Genomic DNA, 23,815 nt, shown 5'->3' with positions numbered 1-23,815 from the left:
TACCTGGAAGATCGTGTTCTATAAATGATTAATAAGTGGTTGGGTGTCCGTTTTTCAGGGAAGGTTTAAGAGACTTTTCTTTTCAACAACAAAGACCAGATTATTTGAATTCCCTTTCAACTATAGGATTGTTAAAAAAAATTCCTTGGACCCCAGGAAATGCACTTCAGGCTACTTTTGGAGTGCTTTTACCAGTCGTGGGTTGCTGCCGGTTCAGCCTGGATTGGCCAAACTAGTAGTAGCGGCGTTGGGAGGCTCCGTCCACCTGCCTGGATGCTTCTGCATACGAGCGCGTGTGCGAGTGCACTCAAATTGGTAGTAAAAAGATTAGCAATCCACCTCTGGCTTTTACCTATGTGTTTGAGAATATAATTAAGGAAATGCAAAGCCCAAAGCATATTTGATACAGAATAAACTTCTAGCAACTTTTTATTCATCGGATACACAAATGGAATACAAATATGAAATTAACTCTTTCAACAATTTGTATATGGCAAAATCTGATGATGGCATTACAAAGGTGTATATCCAGGGGTGGTCTGCTATAGGTTCACCCAGGTTTGGGAGAACCCATAGGTAATATTCTGTCCAGTTCAGAGAACTTCCAAATCCCACCCTGGCTGGCCCTGAGCACCCCATCTCACCCCTCCCCTCCCTGGAGTCTCCACATGGCCAGTTTTGGATGTGAGGTAATTGCAGGGTCCATGTGGAGGCTCAGGGAGGGGGAAAAATAGGCCTCCTGGAAGTTCCGGAAGCCCAGAAACGGGTCTCTTTCCAGCCTCCTGAGGGCCTCCGGAGCCTGGGGGAGGCAGTTTCACCCTCCCAGCGACTCAAAGAAAGCCTCTGGAGCCTGGGGAAGGCAAAAACAGCCCCCCTGCCATGCTGCAGTTGGCCTAGATCACGCCCACCATGGCCACACCCATTCAGCAACTGGGCAGAGAACCCGTTGTTGAAATTTTTGAAGCCCACCCCGTGTATATCCTTGGGCTCTTGACGACATCTCTGCTTGGATTTAGACGATTATACTTCCCTTTTAGCAATAGTTTAGCTGATTCTGGAGTGGAGGGTTTATTAACAGTTTAATAAATGTACACACAACTGGTTGTAAATTCATCATCTGAAAGGAGGATGGTCTATAAGAAGAGGCAAAGAAGATGAGTTAATGGGGCTAAGAATAACCATTACCACTGTATGAAACTAGGAAAGCTTTGTTGCATGGAGCCCTAGGCTTCCAAAATGTTTGCATGACTTCGCACCTGGAAGGGTTCTATGCTATCTCAAACAACATGCAACAAGCAAAAGAAATAACAAGTATAAAGGTTTCTGCATGAAGAACTCGTGGAAACAAGATTCAAGGGTCTCCTGCATAGTAGTTTATTCTAGTGGTAGAACTATGATTCTATTGGGATATTTGCAGGGATTACCTAATTGATGCAGGGAGAAGTTTCCTGAGTGACCAGCTCTATCAGCCACTTCAGCCTTGTCAGTAATCAGTAAGTTTTACAAGGATGCCCTAAAATAACGTGTAAAAAGGAAAAGGAAAGCCATTCCACCCCCGCTAAAAACCAAATCACTCTATTGTGGTGGGCAAAATAAATAGTTAAGTTAATAAACTACGTCAAGACCAAATTATGAAGAAAAACCACACCAAAGACAACTCTGTCCGTGTCAGCGTCTCAATATATGCAATACAATACACCCCGTTGTGATGTCTTTCATGTTTACAATAAGCAAGCTTACACAATGCATAGAGTGAAAAGGCTACGTTGATCACTTAAAAACAATTTAAAGTCACAATGGATTAGCTGTGCAATGGTTAGCCATGTGGCCGCAGCATTGGAGCTAGTGGTGTCAGGAGGCCTGAAGGCACCTGCAAGCATGTCTTTTGGGGCAGTACTGGCAGATTGGTGGTGACAACATTTGATTTACCAATGATGGATTTACTGTTTCAGAAAATGCCAGTGAGCCTTATGTTGTGCAAGCTTGCTTTACGTATGCCAATGCTACCACCCTAATCCTAACCTTTGAATATGGGGTTGGGATGAGGAGAGATTGCCATTTGCTATAATGGCTTGGTTTGGTCTGAAAACCCATATTACCACCTCTTTAGAAATCAAAAGTTGCTCCTAACAGAGATCATGTTGTGTAAGTTACATGTACTAATATGTTTTACATGTATGGACAATTGTATAGAATTGTGTTACATGTACAGAATAGCCTATTTCAACCCACAAGAGTTTTACGATGTCTATGAAGCAAACTGGTGATGTATTCAAAGAAGTTGCCCGAGCTTTCTAACTGAATACGGCAAAACAGAATTCCCTGTATCCAAAATGCTTTCTGCATTAGAATGGTTTTTGTAATGCTACCCATGATAGATTTCATGCTTCAGTGTCTGTTTTATTTTATACCAGAATCTGAAAATCCACTAATACAATTTTACCATCAAATAGAGGTATAGAACAACCTATGCTCAACGCAGAGGGTTGTTTAGAGAACTGAAAGTTCCTTCATTTAGAAAAAATACTAAAATAATAGTAATAAGTCACTTCACTAAACAACTGGGAGTTAGGAAAAAATATTGTGCAGACAGCTGCTAAGATTCTGACCTAGATTGAGGTCTTCTCTGTCTTAGATGAGAGATCACACTCACAGATACACAGGCAATACTGAACATTTTCAGACGGCAAAGCCAGCACATTTGATGTTGTTTCAATTTCTACATTATAACCCAACATTACACCTATCTGTTAACTGGTATAATATCTGCCAATCTGAACTTGGACAAGAAATGGGTGGCAATATTTTGCAGTGGATACAGTTTAGAACATTGTGTACAGTTACAACCATAACTTATATAAAACTATGGGCCTAGGTATCACATATAGGCCATGTGGGTTTCTGTTCCTAAATGAAACTGAGATTACTTACTTTTACTTTGTAGAGGGAACATTATTTTGGGGAATATAACTGCCTTACCTTTACAGTCATCAGAAACAGATAAATGTCCCCAAAAATAGAAAGAACAGACCTGCTTGAGGAAAATTGCCTACTGCCTACATACATGACAATGAATCTTGCAAAGGAGAAGAATTCCTAACTGAATAGGGCTCACTTCAGATCTTTTGCTCTAAATAACAGTGGTGAGAGCACAGTATTTTTTAAGTTCATTTCCTAAGTTTAGTTAGAGTATTCAACAGAATCTAAATTGAATAAGAATAATTGCACCGCGTCCTGTTGATAACTTATCTTCAACCACTTCATACTATTCAGCAGGAACGAAACAAATTAGAGTTTTAGATAACATCTTTGGTGAAATTCAGAAATGTTTGCTGCATGTAAGGTTGACTTACTAAGGTTCAAGAGCCAACACGACCTTGAGTTAAGAAATTGGACTATCACTGGGGAGACCTATGTTCAAACCCATTACAATCATGGTGTCATATAGACCAATTTTCACCTAATCACTATTGCATAGACAAAACTACTTTTTGTAGGGAAAAAATGGGGGAATGGAATTCTATATTCCACCTTGATCTGAGGTAAAGTGGAAAATAACTTTAAAATCTAAAAACCTAGTATTTGATGCTGTGAATGTTCTATCTATTCTTTTCAGAAATGTACTAAGCAAAACTTTGTTACATTTCATATTCTTCCAGGGCACATTTTTGATAATGTATTTGTTTATTTTTTGTGTTTGCTATTTTTTTTTATTTTAAACCAGATCCTACAATCATAAATTCTGTTAAAATCTAGACCCAAACTGAAAACAAAAGCCCTGTCAGTCTTATCCCAATGAGAGAGATAAAAAAAAAACAATTTAGCAATGACATTTTGATAGAAACCACATTCACTACAGAAGGAATTGGTAATACAAGTTGTGTGTAGGACGATGTATATATCAGTTTGGAAGACCAGTGCATAATGGGGAATTCCACCTCTTATGATTCCAGAGGAAGTGGAAATTGGCAATAAGTGAGTGTTTCAGATTATGAAATCTTTCCTTTTTAGGAAAGAAACTATGGCTATACTACCTATTGCTAACTCTTTATGTTGGTTAGCTTTCCTAAAAAATACGAGGGACTACAGTCCAGTTATGTCCTTATTTAGTATGACTTTTTAAAAAGGAAGGTTTAGTAAGAATTATAGCTTAATGAGACAGCGCATGCTTTGAAACAGGAAGTTCAAGGTTTAGTCCTGAGTATTTCCAGGTTCCTTCCTAAATACTAGAAAGCAACTGCTGGTCAGTCTAAACAATATTAAGCTTACCTGGCTAATATATTTGGTGCAAGGCAAATTTACTCTGTAAATGAAAAAGTATTTACAAGGGCTCATAAACTACTGTGCATATTATTTTAATAATCTAAACCAGTGGCCCCCAACCTTTTGGGCACCAGGGACCAGTTCCATGGAGGGCATTTTTTTCCATGGCCTAGGGGTGTGTGTGGGTTTTGTGCATTGCCTGGATCCCGTGCGTATGCAGACGGGGCTTTGCTTGCTTGCGCAGTGTAGTACCTGGCAGGCCATGGAGCAATGATGGTCTGTGGCCCAGGGATTCCGGGGGGGGGGGGCGCTGATCTAAATCACTTTAGCATATTCTTTACTGTGAGAAAAATGATATGTATCAGAACATATTAATCTCATATTATAGATGAGTTGATGAATCCCAGGGAATCAGACACTTGCAATTCCAGTGAAATTGCAGTTTAGGTAAAATTTGAACTCATTTATTCATACCTTTTTCTCAAATACACTGCACTTATTTTATTGAAAGTAAATAGGAATAGACTTACAAACACAAAGATAAGTATATATACTCAGAAATGAATATAGCTTTCATATGAAAGCAATATTAAAACAGTGGGATTGAGTTGGGCATACTGAATTCCTTCTAGAATTCCTTCTGGTCCTATATTTTGAATTTTTGATAGAAATTTGCATGGTTTTTACCATTGTCCCTGGCCCCCTTAGGTAGGTGATGATGTCATTGAGTTCTGTATATAACTGTGTGAAGAGAAGCAAATTGTCTGTACTCAGAGCTGAGTTGACCCCGGGACAATCTTAAAGTGTTGGCTGCTCCTCTATTTCAGAGATAAGGAATGTGAGGCCATCCAGATGTATGTTAAACTACTATTCTCAGCGTCTTTCACCAAACGTCATGCTTGTTAGTGTTAACAGAAATTGTAGAATAGCAACAGCTGGAGAACCACATGTTTCTCCATCCCTTAGGTAGAATTCTAATGTGGATTTAGTCAAGTCAGACATGTTTAGGTTTAAGGCTGTAGCTCTTCTTAGGCCCCACAAGTAATATGTATACTCTTTTTTTTAAAAAAAAAATCCTTCCTACCCATTTCTTCCCTTCAATTACACAAGTTTAAATCTGTCAAAATGTAATTAGCCAATTGACATATCCTCTGTGTGAAGCTGTGTTTGAATATAACTTGGTAAGTGCCCCCAATTAGTGACAGTAAAAAGTCAGCCTAGTCATATTATTTCCATGCTGGAGGCAAATGTCATTGGTTGCCTTATGTCTCTGAGCCCAATTCAATATATGAAAACACCAAATTAGAGTTTCCTATCTACAACAGCTTCTAGTACTTCTAGACAGCATGGCACGAGAACATTACAATACCATCAAATGTTCAAGGCATCTTGTTGAGGGATGGGTGCATTGAATAGTGTGGATCAGTATAATTCCAACTCATGCTATTCTTCCTGTACAAAAAGTATTCTGCTTCATCTGTTTTAATGATTTGAAAAACAGAAATGTCTAAAATTAGTTTTGTTCCTTCACATAAGGAGCATTTAAATCCAGCTTCTCCTAATGTACAGTATATAATTGTAAAAAGAAACCTGTTGTTTCTTTCTTTTTACGTAACTAGCAATGTTGTAAGCATCAGCCAGAAAGATTTTTTCCCCCCAGATTCATGTCTTCCCATAAATGTGTGGGGGAAGTTGGTACAGATTTCTGATTACACAAAGATGAGTCCAATGCCTTTCGATTCTGCCATTTATCCACCAACAAACAATAAAGAAAGTGAAGCAATAAAAATGACTAATGTCTACAACTTAGATTTTTTTTACATGAGCCATAAGCAAAGACACAAGCAGAATGTTGTGCTAATGCAGTGTTTCTCAGCTTTGGCTCTTTTAAGATGTGTGGACTTCAACTTCCAGAATTCCTTAATTCCACCTAAAGAATTCTGGGAGATGAGTCCAACCATTTTAAAGTTGCCAAAAAGTTGCCAAGTTGAGAAACACCATGCTAAAAACTAAACCAACCCACAAGCTCAGAGAACAACACACCTTCACCAGAGGTTTGGCCTGGATCGGGCGAACCGATAGTAGCGGCGATGGAAGGCTCTGCCCACCTGCCTGGACGCTTCTGCGCATGTGCAGAAGCATCGCAAGCGTGCATGGGAGCACGCCCAAACCGGTAGTAGAAAATTGGCAATCCACCCTCAACAGTTTAAAATGTTCCTTAACCATTATCAGAAAACAAAAGAAAATAGAACTCAGGTTTGCAATCAAGTATACTAATGCCCCTGAGTATAATAGCAGAAATAAATGATTTTCACACACCCCCATCTCCTGTCCAATTACTGACAGTTGATTAAACCTTCAAGGCTCCTGTTATGTCCTTTAATGGTTCTTTAAATCAGAGTTGAATTAGATAATGTGTCAAAGAACAGGATCCCTTCAATAGCAATAGAATTGCATAGCACTAGCACTTAGACATCCACTTAGGATGGAAGGCTGAGTCAACCTTGAGCCTGTCAAGGTTGAACTGTCCAACTGCTGGCAGCTGACAGTCAGCAGAAGTAGCCTGCAGTACTGCACTCTAACCACTGTACCACCAAGGCTCTTCAAATGGAAGATAATCCTTAACAGCCTTTCACACATTTCTATAAAGCAATTCCACAATGGGGAGAAGGAACAGGTCACAGCAATCTGGAATGTATTTTTCTTGCAGAAATCTGTAGCATCATATAACAAAATCAAACCAAAATCAAAAATAAGAGGTTTGTATTCGTAGGTATATTGTATCAGTTTTCAACACAACTTACCTGTCCCCAAATCAGAGATGGTTTCTAATTCCGTGGCACTATTGGCTTCCAATATTGCTTGTGGCAATCTTAATGTGTAGGGAAGCAAATCTCTAGAGAATAAAAAAAGGAGAGAGGGGGAGAGAGAGAATATGAGAAAGCAATACAATGTTTGCTGTGTGTGTCAGTATATTTTCTGTATCTCTGAGTTATTGTTTTTTTTTTGTTCATTCAGTTTGATGCTGCCTGATTCCAAACATTTTTGGGTTGTTGAGTTGTGAGCAATAATATATTACTGTAATTTGCAAGGTGGTCTCTAGATATGATCCTTGACATAGAACTAGGCTTTAATTTGCTTGTGTTTTTTTTTAGAGATTTCTATGAATTATAACAATATATTATCAGCATTGATGATGTTACCTAGTTTGGGTAATGAAACATCTACAAGACAACAAGCAAGCTCAGAGAGCACCAAGGCCTCCCTCATTTTAACCCTGAGCTACAAATATTCTCTGTTAGCTTAATATATGATCATTAGAGCAGAATTGAGACAAATGCTATTAGTGTTAGTAAGGAAATGATGAAAAGAAGGTTGAAGCATTGAAAAAGAATAAGCTTCAGATATAGAAAATGTACCAAGAGAAATGTGAAAATGTGAGAGTCCTTTGCTGATGCAATGGCTGTCTGACCTGTTTAACATGCACCAAGTTTGCATCAGAATGTAATGATTGGAAGAAAGCTATTTTTCAAAGGGAAAGGTGACAAAATTGAATGGAAGAACTACATGGGGATTAGTTTCTTAAATGTGTTTATCAAGGCATTTTGCAGGTTTCTGAGTGAAAGGGTATAAAAGGCAGACAAGGAGACAATTGCCAAATTTTGAAAGTATATTGCAATTTTAATGGATACGCAGACCAGATTTTGGCACTTTAGCGGTCATTTAGAAATGAGTTTGGGAAAGAAAATGTGCTGTATTTCTGTTCATTTAGAGGATGCATATGATGCAGTGATCAGACTTAAATTTTTGGGGAAATGTTTTGCATGAACATGGTACTATTGCTTGTTTGTTGAATTTGATAATGTCATTCCCCCCTTCCTAGTTTATGTGAGCCGCCCTGAGTCCCCTCAGGGAAAAGGGCGGCCTACAAATTCCAATAAACTATAAACTATAAACTATGATGGAAATAAAACCTGCATGAAAATCATTGGAATGCTTAGGGAATTGTTTCTGTGAGTAACATGTAGGAGGGAGTCAAAAAAGAATGTGTTGAGTTGGCTTGTATGTTCAATGTATTTGTGGATAAATGTGCTTACACATGATGATTTAAGAGGATGAGGGTGTTATATTCAGAAGTTGCCTTTTATAGTAACTTTTGTCAAAAGAAGTGAAAAAAGATGGAATGGGTATGATTCTGCTCATTTCCTTTTCTTATGAGGAAGTGAGAGTTCAATGTGTTGGGAGAAATATAAAAATTAGCTGAGTGCAATAGGAATAATGAAGTGTAGGTGGCTATAGGGATTGGATCACAAATGACTGAGCATTAAATCAAAGTGGGTGGAAAACAAAACTTAGAGACCAAAAAAAAAAGCACAGTGATTTGTATAACAAAATAACAGAGTTGAAAGGGTCCTTAGAGATTTTCTAGTCCAATCAAACAAATGGTTGTCCAATCTCTTCCTAAAACTTTCCAGTGATGGAGCATCCACAACTTCTGGAGGCAAGTCCTTCCATTGATTAATTGTTCTAGCCAGTGGTGGGATTCAAATAATTTAACAACCGGTTCTCTCCCCTAATGACCAGCTGGATAAGCATGGTTCAATGGTCATGTGACTGGCTGGGTGTGTCTAACTCAACATCACTCAGGTCGATGGGCGCTTTGCTTTAGCTGTTGCAATGTAATAAGGGTTAACCGGAGAGGCAGTTTCTGTAAGCAGGGCAATAAAGATTAAGCTAGAAACAACACCAGAATGTTTCCTTCCTGCCTTCCTTGCAGGATTAGCCCTGTAAAGTGTAAAAAACAAAATTAGATTTCTTCCAACAACCGGTTCTTCTAACTGTTTAGAAAGTTAACAACCGGTTCTCCCGAATAGGTGCGAACTGGCTGAATCCCACCACTGGTTCTAACGGTCATACAGTTATTTGGTTACACAGAGACAATACATGAGGGACGAATTATAACCTGCACAAATGAAGGAAGAGTAAAAGGGTCAATAGGAAGGGGGCATATGATAAAAACCATGATAAAATGGGAAAGAAAAAAGAAGAAAAGAGGAAGAAAAGAGGAAAAGGCAGCAAATCAATTTGTAGGCAAATTTTGTCAGGACAAGAAGAATGTGAAGAGGTGTAGTGGATACTCTTGGGATAAAGGAATTTTACTTCTTTCTTTACTTTTCTCTTTCCTACTGCCCTTAACTTCTCTCTGCATTACTATTACTTATTTCTTTTCTATGCACCACATGGTATTGTTTATACCAAAAAAGGAACAGTGTGGCAGCTGTGTGTGTATGAACATAGAAATAAGACCATGGGTGGTCCCGTAAAAACTTTTTTTTATTAATTACTTTTTTTGTTATAAACATAGCACTAAGAGGTGGCCAGCTATGGCATCTTTACAATCTGCAGACACAATTCCCAGAATTCCTGAGTTAAAATGTCTGACTCAGGAATTCAGGGAGTTGAAATCGTCAAGATGCCCTAATTGTTCACCCCTGTCTCAGAGTCTTTCTATAATGCTCTGTTGCAGCCCCAAGATGGCATAAAAATTCCAATCCCATTGCTGTCACCTCTCACCTCTCTTCTCAGTCACTACCAGTCTTTGATTCACTTTAAGGCAATGCATGGCAAAATTTGCACATTTGTGTATCCTTTTTTTTTTTTTTTTTTTTTTTTTTTTAAATGTTTTATTCATTTTCATTTTCAATTTTGTACATTCACTTATATACTGGATATTGGTATTATAATCGTAAGAAAAACAAAAAACAAACAAACAAACAAACAAACAAACAAAAAAAAACACCCCCAACCGAAAACCCCACCTATCACTTTCACACATCCCTTCTTCTCCCCCTCCAACTTTCCTTTCTCCCTCCAGCAATCACCCCTCCTACTTCCCTTTCCCCTCCTATCTTCCTTTCTCGCCTTTCTCACCCTCCTTCCCCTCTCATCCTCCTTACATTCCCCTCTTCCTCCCTCCCTACTTCTCCCTCTTCTTTTCCTCTACTTCTCACTGTGGTGCATTTCTCTATTCCTTACACCCAGAAAAAAAAAAAGGAAAAGAAAAAAGCAATAAGAAAAAAAAAAGAGAAAATTGAAAAGAAAAGATAAGGAACAGCAGTATACAAGTGTATTCTTCTATATATTGAAGCTATATCTCCACCCACCCACCCACCCCCAATAAACCCCCCTCCCTAACCCCCTCCGACTTCCCAGGTCACACGCCCGGCACAGTTCAGTACCATTCACCTTCAAAGTATCTTATTAACAATAATAATGAAAATAAAATAAAAAGAACACTCCGAAAAAGAAAACAAAAACAAAAAAGTAAATAAAGTAAAATTAAAAAACTCTTTTGCATTATGCTCAGCCTCCCATTATTCTTCAAATTTTAAACAGTATAAATCATTCCATTTATATTTTGTCCTCGTCCCTTAGTTCTTTGATATTTACCCCGATCTTCCTATAGAGTCTCCAGATAGTCTTTCTTAAGCTTATATTCAAATATTAGTTTATACAAAAATCAATTTGTCTTCATATTTTCGCTGCTCATCTTCCTATCCTTCGTTTCACGTCTCTATTCCTCCCTAGCCCAGATTGCATAAGATTATACTTCAGACTTGTAGATTCATAAAACATATGCCCAAAATTCATACCAGTTCGTTCAATCCCAAGATTCCTTCATCAATATCCCAATCCACCTTCCTTTCTGTTCCACACTCCATTCACCCCAAACCGCGATTCAAATAAATCTTAGTCCCCGCTATCCTCACAGAAAACACTTCGTGCGCAGTTCGGATTTAAACTCAAATAAATCTTGTAAAAGTCCCGTATCAGTACACAGCTTTACCATTTCATACCAAACAGAAATCCTAAAGTTTTAATCAGTCCAAAAGCTTAGAAAGTATTTTAAAAACATCACTGGGTCTGTATTCTTTACTCTTCTGTCCTTCCGGGAAGAAAAGGCAACCCTCTGCCTTATAACCACATGTCCCGCTGCTTTGAAGATATAACTGAATGCTCAGTTTCCGCTCTTCTGCCTCTCCAGTAGGGGGAGAGTAACTCCCTCCTTCTTGTAGTCAAATGAGTTGCTGCTTGTCTTTCCTTCACCTTGTTCTTCCGCATTTCCGGGTGAGTCAGAAAGCCCCGCCTTCAGAGTTTTATAATAAAAGTCCCAAGCTTCCGAAACAGAATTAATACGAAATCTTTGCTTTTCAAATGTAACTGTAATTCCAACTGGAGCCTCCCATTTATACTTTATTTGACGTTTTCTGAGTTCTTGGGTTAAAAAAGTATAACTTCTCCTTGCGTGGAGCATCTGAAGCGGAATATCTTTAAAGACGAGCAAATCGTGGTTCTCAATTCGGAGCCTGGTTTTATAAAACTTTTGTAAAATCGCATTTCTGGATTCTCTTGTGAAAAAATATATAATTATGTCTCTTGGAAGCTGTCGTTGCTCCGCCACATGGGAATTCTGGCGATAGATTTTTCGAATATTCCAATCAAAATTAAGTCCTGGGCCTCCCACCAGTTGGCTGAAAGCTTCTACAAAAGTCTGTTTCAAACTCTCTCCTTTCCTTTCAGGCAATCCTCTTACACGTATTGCAAACGCCTTTGTATTATAATTTATCATTGTAAGTTGTGTTTGATTATTAATAATCTCTTGTTGTAAAGCTTGAATATTAGAAGACAAATCAAGATTAGCCCTCTCCAAAGATTCCAATTTCGTCTCCATTACTTCAACATAATCTGTTAAAGTAGACGCGACTTCATACACATTCGCATTCATCTGGGCAATTTTGGCATGTATTTTATCGCATAAATCCAACACAAATTCTTGAATTTCTTTTCTAAAGCCATTAATTATCTGGGAGAGAAGCTCCTGTGTCAAGAAATCTCCAGTAGATGGCGTAGGAGACAAAGGCAGCGATTTAGGCACAAGGGGGGAGGGTTTTTTTGCCTGTTTAGACTTGGGAGGCATTATAGATAAAATCTGAGAATAGACAGATAAACAGTGTCTTCAGCTGGCCAGTTCTCAATAAATTATTTGTGGACTTTGCTCATTAATGAGTAACGGTCTCCGGGGAAATAAAGCCAGTTAATTACGTCATCAATCACCAACACAGTAAAAACGCCATTTTGTGTCCCAATTGCGCAGAGAAGTTCAAAAGAAAAACAAGGCTGGTATTTAGATAGTTAAAAAAAACACACACACACATCACAGAGGTGTGACCCGCTCGTATTATCTTGAAAGCAATTTGTCATAGTCCTGAGTGCGGGGGAGGCTGTCTAGTGCTGCAAAAAGGCAGCTGTAAAGAAATGGTTGGAGGAAAGCTCAGCTACGCTGGATCCATTCTCTGTTCGCAGCCCAAAAAAAAAAAGAAGAGGGCTATGAACTACGAATGAATCCTAACACCTGAGCTTCTGCCTGTCCCTTTCTGCCAGAAAGGGATGATATCTATTGATCTTAATTAGATATACAAACCAGATCTTTAAGAGGGGCTTCGTTGAGCTCCTCGTCGACAGGCTCCTCCCACAGGAAGCCCACATTTGTGTATCCTGAAGCTGTCCTTAGACAGAATCAGAATAATAGGAAAACAACTTCAATGCAGGCATAATTAAGAACAACTTCTTTCTCATACCTTTCTCAGGCTGTCAATGAATTGAAGGCAACATAATGGAAACTGAGCAGAAAAACAGATGTTGCCAGGGTATATTCCTGCCATAATTAGTTACCACTTTGGAAGGGTCCTTATTCAAAATCCCCACTTGTGATAACTGCCATTTCCTTATTAGGGATTTATAACAGTTTATAGCATCATCCTACAACTGCTGGGCCAATCAAGCATGAAAAAGGTGTAATATAAACACAAGAATGGTTGGTGATACTGAAAGAATATAAATCAGGAATGATGAAATAGTCATAATGTCTTCTAGAGTTATCCACCCACTATTATGCTGATATAATAGTAATGGGAACAGGCTCTGGATGGTTGAGGAATACTATAAAGGCATTAATGGGGAAGACTTCTGAAGTACATGCTCTTCATAAGACGTCATTGACTGCAGTTAATCACCAACCGGTTCTCATTCAATATAGCTAAAGAGTATATATTGACTGTTGCTATTTTAAAACAATAAATAAATTGATTAACTGACTAGTGCTATCATTGATCACCAATCTATATCCACAAAGAGGGTGTCCAGCTTATTCAGCAACCTGCTATTCATGCTAGAAAGTTATCTCACTTAAAATGTCACAAGATGCAGCCATAGAGCTGTTAGCCACCATATGAATAGTACAACAGGCATATGTATAATATGCTTCTTGGGACATATCATATTCCCAAATTGTGTGGAATTCTGGACAGGATCTCGGTGTTCCAACCTATTAGTGCCTATATGTCCTTTCAGGAGATTAGGGATACAAGTTAGATTTAGCTATTATAAAGGGCCAGGCAGCAAAATATTCTGAAACCACTGATGAAGATTCTTTGTTCTTATTCCCAGACTGAGGTCATTCTTTAAAAAAAAAACAGCTTGGAACAGCAAGTTTCATTAATATATGCTAATAGAGCTTGGCTGAAGCTTCTCTATATTAAAGGAAGTCGTTTTTGTCACACAATTGGACAAGAGTTAAACAAACTGCTTGCCTTGGCAAATCCTAAAAAAGGGTAAGAGATGAACTCACCAGTGCCATCCACCCACCCACTCGATTTTGCTGATACTTGTTTTACATTAGTCCAAATCCTCCACATTAAATTTTATTTAGCAAGTGATCCTATCCAAGGCAATCTCACTTACCACAAACTTTCACAGGACTATTTAGGATAATTGCACTACTTACATCCAGCAGTCACTTAATTATACTCATTGTTTTAAAAAAATTATAAAAGATTTATAATTTAATTATTATAATTTTTATATAACCCTCCTACTAAGTGGATATATAAAATAAAATTGTTAGGTAACAACCATTTTGGGGTTCCCAAAATAAAAGAGATTCTTTCTGCTATGCAAAAATGGACAGTTTTTAGGACCAGGGTCAGCGACAGTCATATTCATGCTTAATCATGTTTAATGAAAAGAAGGATTAGGGGTGATATAACAGTAGTGTTCCAATATCTCAGGGGCTGCCACAAAGAAGAGAGAGTCAAGCTATTCTCCAAAGCACCTGAAGGCAGTATAAGAAGCAATGGATGGAAACTAATCAAGGATAGAACCAACCTACAACTAAGGAGAAATTTCCTGACAGTGAGAACAATTAATCAGTGGAACGACTTGCCTCCAGAAGTTGTAAGTGCTCCAACACTGGAGGTTTTTAAGAAGAGATTGGACAAACATTTGTTTAAATTGCGTATGGTTTCCTGCTTGAGTAGAGGGTTGGACTAGAAGATTTCCAAGGTCCCTCCAACTCTGTTATTTTGTTATTCTGTTTTTCGAATATCTCCATGAACAAATCAAGCGAGTTCCATCTAAATGATTTATAGTATTATGAGGAACTTGTTCATGCTCCCTCCTATTTGATTTACAAAAGTGAAGTTGATATTCAAATAATTAGTTCTTCAGTAACATGTGAATTTCTAGAACATCACCAGAACATCTGAAGGAGGCAGGTCTTTTCTCCTATAACTTTAATGCTACCTCTCAGTCTTTTGCTTGAGGTGACCATCTTTATTCAAAAAAATTTACTACTGGTTCTGTGGGCATGGCTTTATGGCTGTGGATTTGTGGGCATGGCAGGGGAAGGTTACTGGAAAATTCCCATTCCCTCCTGATCAGCTGGGACTCGGGAGGCAGAGAATAGATGGGCGTGGGGCCAGTCATAGGTGGTATTTACTGGTTCACCAGAACTGGCCAGAACCTGCTGCATGCCACCTCTGATCTTGTCTCTTTTGCTCACACAATAATTGTTTTGGCTTTGCGGTCTCAAAATATCTTTTGCTTATGTTTTTCTAATAATGATGGGTGGGGAAAAATGAGACATAATAATTTTATAACAAGACTGTCTCAAAGCATAAGATAACTTTGGATACAAACTATTTTTCCCCTCTGATTTTTTGTAGCACTTCATATATTTAAGATGTATGTAATTATAATGCAAAGCAGGTGATGGGGAGAAACAAGGAAGGTACAAAGGGACTTTTTACAAAGAAAGATCTGTTCTGCATACAGAATTGCTCTGAGTGGGTGGAATATAATGGGCAGGATTCACACTATTGATTGCAGATAGGGGATGCCCATTATGAATGCTCCTTCAGATAAAATACTTCTTATGAATAGAAAGATATCATCCCAAATTTGTCTGATCTGCTTGGCTAGGCTTTTTAAACATTAAGTTAACAAAGAAAGCATTACTAAATGCAATTTCTATACTGCCCATCCATAGCTTGAAATAACATTTTACAAATTGAATTTTCTTATTCTGTTTTCCTGTGCAAATTATGCCAGCTGCAATGTTATAGACTACTCGACAATTTATGTCCTATTGGGCCATCGTTTCAGAGATATTTCCTTATCTAAAGAGAGAAAAAGAATGACCAAAGTTAAAGAAAAAATGTTGTATGTTAGCTCTCTCCTTGACTGGTTTCCATCCATTGTTTCTTGTCCTGTCTTCAAGTGCTTTGGAGAATAGGTTGAGGTCCCCCATTTTTTTGTGGCAGCCCCTCAAATACTGGGATAAGCAATGGGAGTGTGAGTGAATTCTGACTCCTTGCTTGGCTTCCCTGTTGAGCTTCTTTGTGAGAGTTTGGCAAGGAACACTGGAAATCAATCCTTCCTTCCTTCCTTCCTTCCTTCCTTCCTTCCTTCCTTCCTTCCTTCCTTCCTTCTTTCCGTCCTTTCTTCCGTCCTTCCTTCCTCTCTCCCTACCACCCACCCTCCCCTTTCTAGTAGGTAGGTAAGTGAGGGATTGTGAGACTGGCTGGAAAACTGTCGTAGAATATTGGAAAGGAAGATCATGTAACCGGACCAGAGCTAGTAGCACAGAAACAACCACAAATTCCCCCTTAGGAGTCACGAGTCCTGGATTTTGGATAAATTCTGTAAGTTAGCCCATTTGAAGTATCTTGATTCAAAAGTGGTTGCCATATAATGCCCTGTTTTACCCAGTTAAAAGTCATAACAAGGATTTTAGTAGATAGATAGATAGATAGATAGATAGATAGATAGATAGATAGATATTGATAGATGATGATGATAGATGATAGATAATAGACAGATAGACAGACATTATCTTTATACTCTGAGAATGGGGTTCCTTTTACCTAGGCATTATGTTGGCAGCCCCAGGGAACAAGGAATTCCATTCAGGTGGACAAAGTAGGGTTTTCTCCATCACTCTTCCCTCCTTTGTGGGTTGAGGGAGAGTGCTCTCCATTCCACCTCAACCAGCCTCTTGAAGACTTTTTTTTCTTGCAGGCTAGTCATTTCTACGAACAAATTTGTAAGGTCACATGGAACCATGACTGGAAAATATCTATCCAACTTACCTACTGACACAGTAGAATGCCACCAGTTTGAAGATGTCTTCAAACACAAGAAGAGATCCTTCCAGGTGCAGTACTGATGAGAAATAAGAAAAGTATTCAGGGATTGGTCTCACTATATCAGAGAGATTGATGCATGATGGTCTCGTTCTGAAATGGCCACTTCACAGCAGGAGAAATGGCAAAAATTGGTGATGTGTCCCATTTCATTGGTGCTGTTCAAAAAATAAAATATACAGTGACAGATAACAATTTGACATTTGCCACAAATATTTTGCTGTGAAGTTGAAATGAAACTTATGAGCCAGAATCAAAATAGCTTACACTGTGCTGTTCTACTTCCTATCAATTTGTTTAAAACCTCCTCCTCAGAGCAAGGATTTTATCCCATTGCTCAAATCTCATTTCACTCAGAGACAGAGCTACAAATCCTGCACACTGATTATGCCTCAGCAACCTCTGATACGATTAAACAGAACAAAGCATTCTGCAATGAAAAGAAAGAGAATAGCTTAGCAAAAATAGTCCAGTAATTGGCAGAAAGCACAACATTATTTGGTCTGGAAAACAAGTACTGTGACTTCTCCTATGTCTATTTGAAAAGAACAACTAGGAACTTCTCTAGAGCAAAGAGATAATGTAGTTATGGAATGACTGGGAATGACAAGTTAAAAATTAGAAGACACCTAAATGGGGAAAATACGTAAAGCAAGGTATCCCTTGAATGAAGACTTGCTATGTGGACAGTCTATTGGTTGTTTTTTTTGCAACAGTATAGACATGTTTTGCTGTAACCTATTTTTTTGTTTTTAAATTGCCCAGTCCAGTCTAAACCCTGGAACTTTTGGGAGGTTTGCTGAGCCCAACTGCTGACGTTGTGCAGTGGCTCCAATTTGAAGGGAGAAATATGATTCAGGTACTTGTGTGTATGCATGTAACAATTGTCAGCACCTCCTCAAATTAATCTTCTTCTTGAAATTCTGTACAAGACCAGAAAGGATGTCATTGTTTACGGACTTGCTACAAGGTACTATGGGTATGCCCACACATACTGTAAATTACTTTTTCCTTAGCCATTCCAAAGAGGGTTGATTCAGCTTTTGGCCAAATAGAGTTATAACAGGAGTATCTGGAGGAAGGGAAGGAAAGGAAAGGGAGGAAGGAAGGGAGGAAGGGAAGGCGGGATTTCCTTGTTAAACTTGATTTAAAAATTTAACTCAGATGTCTGCAGGAGGGAAGAGGGGCAGGTCAAAAATTCAAGATGGTGCCACAATTACACAAGTGACAGATCTGCCCTATTATTTTTTTTTATATGACATGACAAATCATCTCATCACATTTAACTCACTCTCCCAAATTGGTTGGGTTTTGTTTGTGGATGGCCCTTAAATTCCATCCTGAGCACTGGTGGGATTTTCTTACCTTCCCTACCAGTTCACAAATGTGAGCTTGTGCACCGCCTTCTGTGCATGCGCAGAAGGTCAGGCATTACGTCGGGGGGGGAAGTCTCCCGCAGCCGCTGCTACCGGTTCGCCCGAACCGGAGAGGATCAGCTGAATACCATCTCTGATCCTGAGCATGTGTTCTTGTAAGCTTGCTCACTGTTATGTGACAATTAAGACTCGGCTTCACTAAAGCTCCTGCATAACCTTTGTTTTCACATTTAGTCTGACAAATATGTATACTAAAACACCCACACACTCTGGAGATAAGACAAATAAAGTGCCTTATTCCAAAAAAAATACAGAAGAGAAAAGAGGAAATGGTGACCCTTTGCTAGAAGCAGGCTTTTTCAAGGAGCTCAGCTGAACAGGAAGAGGATTTAGCTTCATAATGGAATTTTTTTAATGCATGCCGGCTCTCTCTAGCTGTGCCTCAAATCGGCAGGGTGGAGCTAACATCAACTCTATTATACCTTTAATCAGTAACCAACTTTTACCAGGGCGTGGAAATGACCTTGATTCAGGAAGTCCGGTCACCCTGTCAATAGCAAATTAATAATTGGAGAAACCTGACTCAGGGCTGTTTCCTCCCCTACCCTCCACTCTATGCCATTTTGTGTTTTCATTTGTATTTTCACTGTCCTTAGCAAAGTGAAAAAAACAAATAGATTGCAACCTGAATAGTTAAACTCAAGAGTGACCAGCACCATCTGCTGAAAAGTTTATCCAGCACAGAAGACAGGCTCTGCCTAATCAGTGCTGGCCAAAAAAAACCTCATTTTCTGACACCAGCTACTCCTAAAAGGCATTCCCCCTACTTCTATGAATTTCAAACCTTAAAAAAAACTCACTGTACCACTAAGCCTTATTATTTTCATCAGCCCTCCCTCTGAAATAACACAATGCATAGTGTTACTAGAGATGTGTCTGCTCACTGGGCTGTTTAGATCTATTCCTACCATGTAGAACAAAAATAGGTGGTTAAAACCAAATCACCCAGTGATCTTCATGGTGGAGAAGGGATTTTAAGTCCAAAGACTCCAAATCAATGTTCATTTCCTGAGTTAGAATTTTGGCTCCAACAGCATGATGTGAGTCCAAATTGTGACAAATATTCGCAGGAATGTTTCTCTGGTACTGTGCTTCATTCTTGGTTGCATAATTCTTTAATCTGCTTTTTATATTAGCCTAACTTTAATACTTCTATTTGTAAAAGTCAAGCAATCTAAACTGAATCACAGTTCACCTCAATAATATCCCTTTGCCTTTCACATTTAATCTACTTATAGTGCTTTCTGAAAACTGCTAAAGCAATAAAACTATTAAAGCCATGCTAATCTTTCAAAAAATGACTTAAGAAATCTATTAGACTGTCAGGCAGGTCTTTGCTTCCCTCAGAACATATAAATAAGATAACATTTATTTTTTAATTACTAGAACTCGCTAATAGATGGGCAACTTACCCAAAATATGGAAAGACACCAGAGGCACGACCCTGAGCTTACTCCTCCAATGTGCTGTGGTCACGGTTACTAAATATGGATAACTGACACAGCTATCTTTGGCACATTGCTGGAGCTAAAAATAAAACCAGTGACCATGATTGGAAAGCAACATCTCCAAGGCTCCACTTTGTTTATCTGTGAGACAATGTCTTGGCATTTTAAAGGATCAAATTTGAAAGCCTGCAGTCGTTGTTGTTATGCTACTTCTAGAGCTGTTTGATTCTCTGCTGTTGTTGGGAAAAAACGTTCTGCCCTTTGGTCATACCAACTTCAGAGGGAGTAGTGATTGGACAAGCAGAAGGTAGGTTCCTTTGTCTCCAAGCTGCCATCCCCTAAAAGGTACCTTGGCACCAGCAGTGGGATTTCCTACCTTCCCTACCAGTTCGCAAATGTGAGTGCATGCACCATGTCTGTACATGCACACCACCTTCTACGCATGTGCAGTGATTGCACATTATGTTGGGGTGGGTGGGCGGAGCCTCCTGCAGCCGCCACTACCAGTTCGCCTGAACCGGAGAGAACTGGCTGGATATCACTTCTTCCTGGCACTCATTCTGAGAACAGACTAGGAAGAAATCTCATGTCCTGTAGGCCAGTGTACTACCCATGTTATAAAAAAGTAAATATAAAAGCAATATTAACATATTTTTTTAAAATCAGAAAACAGAATTAAAACATTCTTAGGGAACAGTACAACAGAGCTATAGTAATCGCTAAAAAGTATAAAATCATAGTAAAGAATCACGAAAACAGTTACCTTCTAACACCAAAATGGTTCCTAAAATACCTGAGAAATAAAGACAAAGATTTGATTTGTTGCCCCAAAGTTCATAACTTTAGCATCAAATGAGCTTTTGGGGGGAGGTTGCACTTCCTCAAACAGGGCCCTTTTTCTGACAGACACTAACATTTCCTCATTATTAAGGGACAGCTGGAGAAGAAGCTCAGATGAAGTTTTTATATACCTAGAAGTTAAATATAGCAGCAGTCATACCAGTTGTGAGACTTCTTGACAGAAAACTTGCAGTAGACATCATTACTGTGCCAGAGTCCTTTATGCTATAAATGATTAAGCATTTTAACACCAATGCCTTAGGAATGAGGGAGGTCCAGTGCTGCTTAGGTTTCCATGTCCCAGATTATGTCAATCCCTAGTCATATATTGGTGATTAGCAGTTTAAATCAGGACAAATGGCGTGTGGATCTGAAAATGGGAGACATTACTATTAGTTTTTGGCCATGATCAGATTGATTACTTTCCGGTCAAGCTACACATTACTGTTGCCTACAACTGTTGTCCCACCACTGTAGAAGTGGCAGGCGGAAATGTATCTCAATGGCTTCCTGTAAGCACTTGGGAATTTTCCGAAACCTCTGGAAGGCATCACCACTCTGTACCTAGTTGCCTACTGGAATATATATGAGATACCAGAGGGCTCCTTCTCATTGCTCTTTAATGACTACATGAACATCCTGGGAGGGGACATTTGTTTTGGGGTGTGTGTGTGTGTGTGTGTGTGTGTGTGTGTTGTGTAAGGGAGGGAGGGAGAGGGAGAGGGGGAGAGAGAGAGAGAACATTACTGATATTAAATTGTACATTGCCATCCCAAACCAGAGATGCTATATAAGTCCTAGTTCTTGAAGGTGTGAGAAACTGCATGAGTAGAAATAACCTAAGCCTCAGTCCTAGCAAGAGGGAGTGATTGTCTTATCTGGAACTATTCGAGTTCCATGACTGTTCCAACATTAGTTCTGGACAGATTTGTTCTCCCCATAAGAAAAATAGATGTTGTGGCCAGGGACTCTTTGCTCAGTTGAGACTGGTGAATCAGTTTTGGGCTACTTGGACTAAGACATACTGGCAACTGGGATCCATGACTTTATACTCATCTTTAACATGCTTTATATGAAGATGACACATGGGTAGATTGCAATGAGGCTTGGAAAACTGTTTCCCCCAGATTGTGAGCTTCCGTGCTTTTCTCTTGCAAGGATAAGTACAATGGGGGCAGGGTCCAGTTGATGGGCAGTGTCCATTGTCACCATTCATATGCTTGAGACTTGTTTTATTTTAGTCAGAGAAAAGAGCAAAAATCAATCTGTGTATGTGTTTTCCCCCCCAGCATAATTCTAGAATGCCTCCAGCAATTTCAAGCAAATTGGGTACACAGATGATTTACTCTCTGGAAAAAATACTGTGGGGGTAAGACACCCCTAACACCCCTCGGTGTGTGTGTTCTGTTAAGATTCAGCCTGTTGTGACATAAAATGGCTTCTACTGCTGTAAAATGGATTCTACTGTACACTGCAGTGGAGTTGCCATGATAACGGCTTCACAGTACTCTACAAGGGGGCTCCCTCTGGTAAGGGGGAAAATCCAACATTAGAAATTATGTTTGGTCCGGACATTTCCCCCCTTATAAATAAATACCCAGGCAATGTTGGGTTATCAGCCAGTATAAGATATGACTGAGATATATCACCAGGAAGGTCTTAAGCCATATATTCCAGGCTGTTCTCCAAAAGATTTATCCCTAGCCCTCTCATGGCAGGGTTGTCTGCAGTTTGATCCACAGAGTTACACGAGGCCCCAGATGTGGGAGATTACAGATTTAAACACAGATGAGTAAATTTCAAGGATTACCTCTGATACTTGGGCAGGAATGTGCCTTGACTTCAGATATTTTTACCACCTACAACTGTAGATGGCTTGGCTCCACCAGATTAGAATCTTGGGTGTATATGATCTTTATTTATTGTCTGGACCATTTATTGTCTTCCAACCATTCCCAGTATCCTGGTCCTGCTGGCTCTCCTGCTCCAATCAGTCCTCTTTCTAAGAATCTATTGTTCGTTCTGAACTGTGTCTGATGGAGAATGTTCTGAAGTCCATACTGGAAGATAACTGGAATGCTTCCATCAGTCATTACTTCTCCTCCTTATGTAATATGCAAAACTGCAATCGAGAATCTACACTCCAGGAGCTTACAACTTGTAGGAAGTACACTGCAAAAGTAATCAAAGGAAGGACAATAGGATCTGGAACAAACTAGAGAGAACAGATCTCAAGAAGTGCCTGGGATCTGTTAAAGTGATGGACACTCTCATTAGATAAAATTCTCAAAAAATAGCATGTGCCCAATATTTGTTGGGAGACTACCTGGAAGACAGCCATCCGTTAGCTTGTTTCACTCCACCTCTCTTCTCATTCAATTTGGCCTCATCTAGAACTAGCAATGAGATCTGATTGGAACCAACAAATATTTGATTTCTTTGGACCCAGAGCTGCATTTGGCTACATCAATTTTCCCAGCTGCAGCAAAAGGAGGTCTTCAGTCATCCTGGCTGAGATCACTACCATTTGGCTCCAGCCTCCTAGAATGATTTCATACGCAGGCTGCATAATGACTGATCCTAAATAGAAAGATTCAACAATAGGAAAAAGGTAACCTCAAGGGGCATTGCTGATCCATGTTGCAATTAGTTTAGACATTTTTCATGAACTATGTTAAAATATGCTCCGCTGTATTTGGAGGATTCATGGTGTTTTGCAAGGGATACTGAATTACAATCCATTTCCAGATAAATACAGAAACAAGCTGAAGCTAAATTGAAAGAATAAAGCTGTCTTTTCTAAGCCTCTGTCTTGTTCTTCTCTTTCCATTTACTCATTAGTTTCCATATGAATAGTGCAGAAATGCAGCAGTGATGTCATACCTCTGTGATTGTTCAAGCTAATTTAATTCTCTCTGAATCACAATACAAGTTGTATGCCATAGAACTCATGAATATTCTCCAAGTATTTCCATAGTTTTAGGCACAGATGCATGTCAGTGCAAACTATTTGGAGAAATGTTTGCACTTTTTTTTTACTTCTTTCCAAAAGTAGCCGCTTGACAAACATGGAGTTGTGCAATGCTGCTTATCAGAAAATGAGATCAAATGTGCTGAGGAATCAAAGTCTTTTACACAGTTTTTTTTCCAAGAACAGGACACTGTGAAGTTCAAATTGCTGAATGCTTTGAAAGTATGTGTAGATATACCTTAACCCATCCACCCACCCACCCACACACTTTTAAAATATTTGGCTTCTTTGACACAATTCATTACACTTGAGAAT

The 23,815-nt window shown here is 39.1% G+C and overlaps 1 protein-coding gene across 1 annotated transcript in view; it reads right to left on the bottom strand.

Annotated features, from left to right (window-relative positions):
* The window catches only part of RIN3 (Ras and Rab interactor 3), a 93,965-nt gene that overhangs the window by 26,596 nt on the left and 43,554 nt on the right, over positions 1–23,815 (bottom strand). Inside the window, exons 4-5 of the mRNA XM_087725689.1 lie at positions 16,752–16,824; positions 7,068–7,159 (exon numbers count right to left, since the gene is read on the bottom strand). Coding sequence (XP_087581815.1) covers positions 7,068–7,159; positions 16,752–16,824 — 165 coding nt within the window. The remainder of the gene's footprint in view (positions 1–7,067; positions 7,160–16,751; positions 16,825–23,815) is intronic.

This window comes from Thamnophis sirtalis, unplaced genomic scaffold, assembly GCF_051295495.1.
Source record: "Thamnophis sirtalis isolate CommonGarterSnake01/CBP01778 unplaced genomic scaffold, rThaSir2_p1.2 scaffold_1, whole genome shotgun sequence".
In the NCBI taxonomy this organism is placed as follows: domain Eukaryota; kingdom Metazoa; phylum Chordata; class Lepidosauria; order Squamata; family Natricidae; genus Thamnophis; species Thamnophis sirtalis.
Note: the sequence above shows the minus strand (reverse complement) of the source record. Positions and strands in the feature narration are given on the sequence as shown.